The sequence below is a fragment of the Laetiporus sulphureus genome, assembly GCF_001632365.1.
Source record: "Laetiporus sulphureus 93-53 unplaced genomic scaffold LAESUscaffold_56, whole genome shotgun sequence".
Classification (NCBI taxonomy): domain Eukaryota; kingdom Fungi; phylum Basidiomycota; class Agaricomycetes; order Polyporales; family Laetiporaceae; genus Laetiporus; species Laetiporus sulphureus.
In genome coordinates this window covers 230,473-238,618 of record NW_024468565.1, presented here as the reverse complement: position 1 = coordinate 238,618, position 8,146 = coordinate 230,473, and the positions used below count along the sequence as shown (strand labels likewise).

Below are 8,146 nucleotides of genomic sequence, written 5' to 3'. Positions count from 1 at the left end.
TGGATAAGCGACCGGATCTTGAGTCTTCGGATATGGCACCTTATCTATTAGGCAGAATAGTTAGTGCCTGTTCTATGACGTATGAGGTCTTGCACGTGATATGTGTGCTTAAGATGTACACGTGAATAGTCACGTGATCACGAAGCGAGCAATAAAATAATGTGGAATATTACGGTTTGTGACACTACCCCCTCTTTTGGTATGAACTCCGTTGAGTAGCAGATACTTTCGTTATGACCAGTGAATTGTTATGACAAATTCGAACATCCCCACTCTTATTCGGATTTGGATAACTCGTCGTTGGAGTCGTTCATATGTGAGTTGGTGAAGTTCGATCATCTTCAGAAGGTCAATGGTGAAATAGGATTGGGTTTCAAGCGTGATGTGCTTGTGCGGCAGCTTGTTCGACTTTGTGCATTAGTGACATGGCCAACTTGGTTCTGTTTATAGCAATAATTCCGAAGGCTCAGTACTTCGCGTACCGGTTCGTTCCTTTTTGGAGTCTTGTTGAAATTTCATCTGCCTGTTGAACCAAAACCACCCTGGGCACGAATACATGCTGCATTGCGTCGTGCTGTTATATAAGCCTCCTTCTCCTCTTTGTTGAAGAGGTACTGCTCGAGAGGCACAGGTAATAGTATGCGCTCAACAATAAGCTGAGCAATTTGGTCAGAAATATTGACCGTATAGGGAAGATCGGTTGCGTTGGAGAGTATTACTTTAACCTCTCCTCGGTAGTCACAGTCTATTACCCTGGCTTGGGCATCTATTCCCTTAAGTGCCATACTGCTCCTTGAAGCAATTCGAGAGTATGTTCCTGGTGGAGGTTTAATTTTGAGTCCTGTGGACACTAGTGCACGAGAATGTGGTGGTATGATTATGCGATCAGTGGCGTATAAGTCAAGGCCAGCTGATTCAGTAGTAGCGCGTAATGGTAGTTTGGCTTCTTCTGTCAGTTGCTGTGTCTGTAGGTATCCGTTTCCGGATACGACCACGTCATGAAGTTCTCTTTCTCTGGGAGTCATGTCGTCAAGTTGGCTGGGCTATCCTGAATATCTCAGCTCGTGTCATAAGTAGGATCAGGCGGCATCGTTATCACCATGATCGGAGCTGTTGGATGTTCTTCGTGAAATTCTTTAATTAATTCCGTGGCATTACCCAGATTAGCAACTGGTTCCCATGAGTTTTCTTCATCTCCATATCCTTCCCATTTGACAAGGTATTGCAATTTCTTGTGCATAATCCTTGAGTCTAGTATCTGTTCTACTTCGTATTCGAGTTCTTTACTGACGGGTATGGGCGCTGGTTGCATGTGTCGCCGTTTGGATATAGTATCCTCCACAAAGGGTACCAATTGGCTAGCATGAAACACTGGGTGAACAGAAATGTTTTTTGGTAGGTCTAGCCTGAAAGTGACGGGACCTAACTGTTCCTTAATTGTATAAGGACCAGCACGGTGGGGGTTGAGTTTCCTTTCCACCGTTTGCCAATTGCGGGTGTCAATCATTACACGATCTCCTTGTTTGAAGGGGACCTTGGCAATGTGCTGGTTATAATACCATTTCATTCCTTCCGCCGCTAGGATGAGTGCTGCCTTGGCTTGCTCTTGTGCTTCTTTTTGTGCATTCTCATATTCGCTGATCTCCGGATGTGACGCTGACTTGGTCACTGAAGGTCCTGCCTGAGGATGACGCCCATATTTGATAAAGAATGGTGAACTTTTAGTACTTTCGTGCGCCTAGTTATTATATGCAAATTCCACGGCTGGTAAAAACTTTGACCAGTCATTTGAATGATAGTTGCAATGACAGTGTAAGTACTGTTCCAGGGATTGGTTGACCCTCTCAGTTTGTCCGTCCGTTTGCGGATGGTATGCGGTTGACATGGACGATTTGATGCTCAACAATTCGCACCATTCTTGGAATAGTTTGCTAGCGAATTGCGGCCCTCGGTCACTAATGATCTGGCTAGGAAGACCATGTTGGGTCCACACACATTCATACATGAGGTGTGCTAGGTCCTTTGCCGAGAATTCATTGGTGATCGGGTAGAAGTGAGCGCGTTTGCTAAATCTATCCACCACAACACAGATTGCATTGTGTTTGTCCGACTTTGGTAACTGAGTGATGAGGTCTACCGTTATAATATCCCATGGATGTTCTGGTACGTCATTGGGTTGCAGCGGACCATATGGTGGCTTTGTGATATTTTTGTTTCTTTGGCAAGTTTCACATGCCGAAACATATCTTTTGACATAATACATCATTTGAGGCCACCAATAATTCTGGGATAGGTACTCGTATGTCTTCCACCTGCCAGGATGTCCGGCGGATGGTAAGTCATGGTGTATTTTGAGTACCTCGTGCCTTAGAGATTCCTCCTTGTCCGTCTTAGGTACATAAACTTTTCCTCGATAAAGCAATAGTCCATCTTTGAAGTTCCAGTCTTCGAGTCCTTTTGAGAACTCCCTTTCACCTTTCTTGAGTAGTTTCTTGTATCCTTTGGTCACATCGTCATCTTTTAGTGCTTCTTTGATCCTGGTAAGGAGTCTGTCGTCATCTATCGGAGCCTCATGTGAGGGTTGCATTGCTCATATGGCAAAATATTTGGGCTTTAGCATTGTTTTTGAGCGGTTGTCGTGCTCTACCCCCTCTTCATGATCTGGTCTCCTGGACAGAGGATCCGCGTATAGCATGGTTGTTCCAGGTTGATGCTGCAGATTAATGTTGAAACGGGTCAGATATAGCGACCATCTTGCCTGCTGGCGAGTTAACTTTTGCGCTGATTTGAAATATGTAAGGTTCTGGTGATCGGATATGATCTGCACAACCTCGGGGTGTCCTTCCAAATAATGTCTCCATTCTTCAAGTGCTCGAATAATGGCGAGCATTTCTTTATCGTAAATCTCGTAGTTACATTCATGCTCATTGAGGAACTTGGAATAATAGGTGACAGGATGATATATTCCGTCGTCGGACAGTTGTTCCAGAACAGCACCAGTGGCGAAATCGGACGAGTCCATTTCTAACCTAAAGGGCTTGTTATCCTCAGGAATCTTAAGGATTGGAGCCGTTATAAAGGCTTCCTTGAGTGATTCGTAGGCGTTTTGCGCTGCGTCACTCCAGATCCATTCCTGAGATTTCTTGGTCAGCATGTTAAGAGGTTTGGCTATTTTTGCAAAGTCTTTTATGAAGCGCCTATAAAAGTTGGCGAAGCCTAGGAACGCCTGTACTTGTTTGACTTTTGTCGGTACTGGCCATTCCAATACAGCTTTGACTTTGGATTGATCCATCGATACAGAGCCTTTAGAGATAATCATCCCGAGATATTCAATAGATGATTGTTCGGAAAAGCACTTTTCTGGCTTAGCAAACAAATCGTTATCCCGGAGACGCTTGAGCACTTCCTTAGTTATCTTGCGATGAGTTAATATATCATCGGTAAAGATGAGTATATCATCGAGATAGACCACAACGTGGCCTTCCAGGATTAAATCCTTTAAGATCTCGTTCATCATCGCTTGGAACGTGGCTGGTGCGTTGCAGAACCCAAAGAACATAACATTTGCCTCAAAAAGACCACGATGTGTGGTAAAGGCAGTTTTCCATTCGTCTCCTTCTTTGATGCGGACATTATTATACCCCCATCGAAGATCCAATTTGGTAAATATAGAGGCCTTTGATAGTTGATCAATAAGGTCGGAGATTCGAGGAATAGGAAAACAGTTCTTTGTGGTGATTTCGTTGAGTTTACGATAATCCTGCACCAGTCGTAGAGTTCCATCCTTCTTTTTAACGAAGAATATGGAAGCAGCTACTGGGCTCTTTGATTTTGTAATGTAACCTTTTGCCAGTTGCTCATCGATCCATGAATCGAGTGAGTTTCGCTCGGCGGGGCTCATTGGATACCCCTTTGCAGGTCTTGGAAGAGGTGCACCTTTTTTGAATTCGATGGAATGGTCATAGACTTTATGCGTGGGCATTTGCTCACTAGCCTTCTTTGAAAATACATTTCCATAAGCGTGCAAATGCTTTGGAACATGTCTCGACCAATCCTTATGATCTGTGGTTTCTTCATCCTCTTCATCTGTCCATTTCCCCGTGTCTGTAATTGCCATTACTAGACGGGCTATTTCTTCGGCTTCTGGGTCTCCTAGTTCGACCCAGTTGATGAATTTGTTCTCATCCCCTCCTCCTTCCATTGATTGGAGTGGAACTGATCGTTCATTGCAACCTTCCTCATCAAGAAGTTCCTCTGTCTCTTCTTGAGATACTTTTTGTATAAATTTTTTACGCGACCCATTTATGGAACACAATTCAGGGCACCTGGTAAACTTCCATTGACCGGATTTCCAGTCAATTTCTGGGTTATGCATATGTAGGTATGTCATCCCAAGGATCATATCCTTATCGCCTAGATTGGTGACAAGACAACGATGAGTCGATCCATGATCTTCGACCTTTAAATAGGCTCGCAGATAGTATAGGATTTGACCATCTTTGTTGATTGATCTGTCTGCGTTATAGACGTTGTATGGAGTTTCCAGCTTGTAAAGATTCAATCTGTGTTCCCTAACGAACTTCTTGTTCACAAAGATTGAATATGCCCCTGAATCTACTAGGGCCTCGGTGCGTACTGCTTTTCCTGATACTCACAGTTCCACAGGTAAATTGAAGATAGATTTGGTAGAGGAGCTATTTTGTACCATTACACCTTCGGGAATGTGGTTAATATACATATTTGTAGATGACTTATGTCCTCGGCTTGACCCAGCCGGATTACAGAGATGGATATCGGAAAAGTTGTTGGCACCAGGGGATGTCACTGTTTCGCGCATTACAGTGCTCCCTGCCAAAAAGATGACAGCCTTGATGCGGCTGGTTTGTTTGCCTGGAGCGTGTCAGGCTCTGAGGACGTCAAGCGTAAGTGAGGGTACTTGGCCTCGAGACGAGCTAACATCTCGAGGTCAGTTTCTTCCTCATCGTCAGTGGCTACTTCGCGAATTCGCGCCACTGCGAGTCTCGACGATTCTGCCTCCTCCTCCTCATCATCCGTGACCTGCATTTCTATGCGTCTGACAACCGTCTTATATTTCTTTTGACGTTGCATAGCAGGTTCGGACCCCTTCGTTCCCCCACCTCCTTCCTTCTCCTTCCATTTGCCCTCCTTGATCATCGCTTTCTTGTATTCTTCGCAGCGATGACCGTACTTCCTCTCCTTCTTGCAGTATTTGCATACGGACGACTTCTTGTCCGTAGCGTTGACTTCCCCCTTGGTTGTCACCTTCCCTTTCCCTTTGCCTTTGTTCTTTACCTCGTCTACCTGCATGGCATCGGGGTCTTTCCTTGAGCTTGTGGTCATGAACGTGTGCTTCATGCGGCGTTCAATGTCCAAGTCCCAATCGAGGTAAGCCTCCCATGTGGTAGGCCACTGCGCCTCGTCAGTTCCTGCATGTACTTGCAAGATCTTGTCGGGCATGATGCGGCAGATCTTTTCAATAAGATCTATGTTGGATAAGTTGGACTTGTTAGCCCACTTCTTGAACTTGTCAGCAAATTTGGACATATCTGTCCAGGGATTCTTGGTGAGGCGTTCAACCTCAAGCCGTGCCTCTCGCGGCTTGTCCTTGGTGTCATAAGATACTGTGAGCCATTTGACAAAGTCGGCCCACGTCCCGAGTGGCTGTTAATTTTGGGACAAAGTGTAGTAGTTGTCCATGTAGTCATGGGCATCCCCTTCAAGGTACGACAGGGACAGCTTTATTCTAAGCTGCTCGTCGGTGACATCGTCCAGGTATAGATAGACCTGTTCGAGCCATTCCTTGATCTTAGGGGCACCATGACCTGAGAACTTCTCAGGTGTGGCAACTTTCTGTTTTGGTCGAGTCACGGCTGGAGGGGCTGGAGGGGCTACTGCCGCTTGCCCTGCTTGCAAGCCTTGAATGGCTAGTCTTAGCAGGGCTATTTCAGCAGTATTGGCATCGAGCACTGCTCGCTGCCTGGTTTCTACGTCAATTACACTTTGACCTAGCTGCTGTTGCGTAAATAGCGACTGAGAGTGTGTCGCTAGCAGCCAGTCCCTTGCTGCTCCCGTAATTTCCACTGGGACATTTGTGACAAAATCATTGTACACTGCCAGATACGTGACATTCAGTGAACCGGATTGATTCGTCAGAGACATGATGTGTGTTTGCGGGGTTAGAGGTGTAGGTGAAGGTAATCGCGGATGTGTGATTGAGGATGTGATAACTTGTGAAGAGGTTGAAGGTTCCTCTTCTGGTGGTGGTTGAAATGTTTGCCCAAGGCTCAAAGATTCCGATTCCGACAAGGACGATCGTGATGATGAGGATGAATAGGTGGTGTCACCAGTTAAGCCGTAGCTCATTCACGGTTTTAACCCCTCGAGTCCTCGGATGTATTTTCCCAGGAGTTATACGATTCGGGTTCAGATACTCTTGACCCATTGCTCGATTCTTCTTCGTCTTCATCGTAAAGGAAAGTCCGTGATATTTGCAGATATCTTTGCTCTCCTCGATCGTTTATTTCTTGATGACGTTCCTCTCAATGAAGGTTTATTATGTCGTCGGGAGAGTGTGAGCGCTCTGTGTCTGGAGCAGCTAGTGTGGCCTGTGACCGTCTCATCCGAACACTAGATATCAAGAGATTGTAGGAGTATTGGTCTAGGTGACCCTCCTGCTGTAGTCGATTGATTTGTGCTTCAATTCTTCGAAGCAGGTCCTGAGCTTCTTTGTACTCTCTTTGCTGTCGTTCAGCCTCAGCGTCGTCCTCCTCTTGGAGCGAGTCTAGCGCTTCCTCTACAATGTCCAACCACTCGAACCAATTGTCATAGTATCGGACTTGTGAGTTTAAGAGGCTAGTTTCTTGAATGACAGCGTTGTGCCACTGATGGAAGGGAATGAGGATGAATTTGACGGTGTAGTTATCGAAGAAGTCGGCTCCAATGAGTCGATGGTATCGATCGAAAGCTATTTCAGCTCGCTCTTGTTCTATTGCTGGGATGTCGTCTATAATTTCTTGTGCGGTCCTAAGTGGTGCGTCTTCAAACCCAAAAGCGAAGCTTTCCATGTACAAGTTATACGGTTATGAATATCACACTTGGTGCTACTCGTGCTACTCCCAGCTTGAACTTCTCATATATCTCCTTTACCAGCTGCTTGATGGACCCCTCCTGCTTCTTCCTGTATCCTACGAAGTCACAAAACTCTTTGACTATGTGCTGATGCACTGTAGACAATGCATAAGTGGCGATTGTCCGCTTTACACCCTCGAGTCCCTCGACGATTTCAAAAAGGTGGCGGAGTTCTTCACCTTCGAGCTTGCATGCATAACGCCTGGTGAGGAGAATGCGTATCTGGTGGAGAGTGCCGATGATGCGGGATGTGCTGATAACCGTTAGGGCTATAGGCGAAATGTATCTAAATCCGCTGTACTCGTTTCCGAGGGTGACGTCAGTGACTGGTCCCCTTTGAAGTACTCTGGAAGATGTGGATGGTGGAAAGCATTCTCTGTATGAATGCGGCGGTCGCCCCCCTGTGCCTATATGTCCTGGCGTAGGGTATTGAGCATGAAAAACCTCCTGATTCTTCTGCTCTCTTTCCTCGAAGTCTTCTGGTACGAACTCTGTACCTGGCAAGAGTGCTAGATGGTAGAACTCGTCCAGAGTCCGGCTTCGGGATCGGCGGATAGTATCAACTTCTCGGGTGCGCAGCAAAGTGCGGCTTACATGGGTAGAGTCGGCGACTGACAGAATGTCAGGTGAAGATATAACACTGCTATCATGCAGGTGGACGCCGATAGATCGGATGCGCTGTGTGCGGGGCACTACAGGCATAATTAGCAGACTTATCTAAATGTCACGAAGACCCAATATCAGACGAAGTCCAAAGTGTCTTACTTGCTTATGTTGGATAAGGTGAAGTGACGAAGGTCATAGACTATAAAAGGCGAACTGGACTTGTAGGGGAAGTCGCAGTTGCAGTCAAGTGTATCGAGTATTGACGAAGGTAGATAAGTCTGGGGGTGTAAACCCAAACGACCCCAGTATATATACAAGCAGGGTCAGACCCCTGATACACTGTCTACCGGGACCATGGACATGCCTACAGTGGGTCCATGTGAACGGTGAC

The 8,146-nt window shown here is 46.1% G+C and overlaps 3 protein-coding genes across 3 annotated transcripts; all 3 read right to left on the bottom strand.

The window, feature by feature from the left end:
- Nucleotides 1-515: 515 nt before the first annotated feature.
- LAESUDRAFT_663272 (dUTP diphosphatase) lies at nt 516-1,025 on the bottom strand (the record flags this gene model as incomplete). The annotated part of the gene is made up of 2 exons (XM_040905049.1): nt 516-587; nt 630-1,025. 2 exons carry the CDS (start codon nt 1,023-1,025, stop codon nt 516-518), a joined length of 468 nt encoding a protein of 155 aa, XP_040759505.1.
- Nucleotides 1,026-4,836: 3,811 nt separating this feature from the next.
- LAESUDRAFT_763499 (uncharacterized protein) lies at nt 4,837-5,565 on the bottom strand (the record flags this gene model as incomplete). The annotated part of the gene is made up of 1 exon (XM_040913274.1): nt 4,837-5,565. One exon carries the CDS (start codon nt 5,563-5,565, stop codon nt 4,837-4,839), a length of 729 nt encoding a protein of 242 aa, XP_040759504.1.
- Nucleotides 5,566-5,685: 120 nt separating this feature from the next.
- Nucleotides 5,686-6,180, bottom strand: LAESUDRAFT_763498 (uncharacterized protein; the record flags this gene model as incomplete). Its single annotated transcript, XM_040913273.1, has 1 exon — nt 5,686-6,180. The coding sequence occupies one exon, from the start codon at nt 6,178-6,180 to the stop codon at nt 5,686-5,688; it is 495 nt and encodes a 164-aa protein (XP_040759503.1).
- Between the last annotated feature and the right edge of the window lie 1,966 nt (nt 6,181-8,146).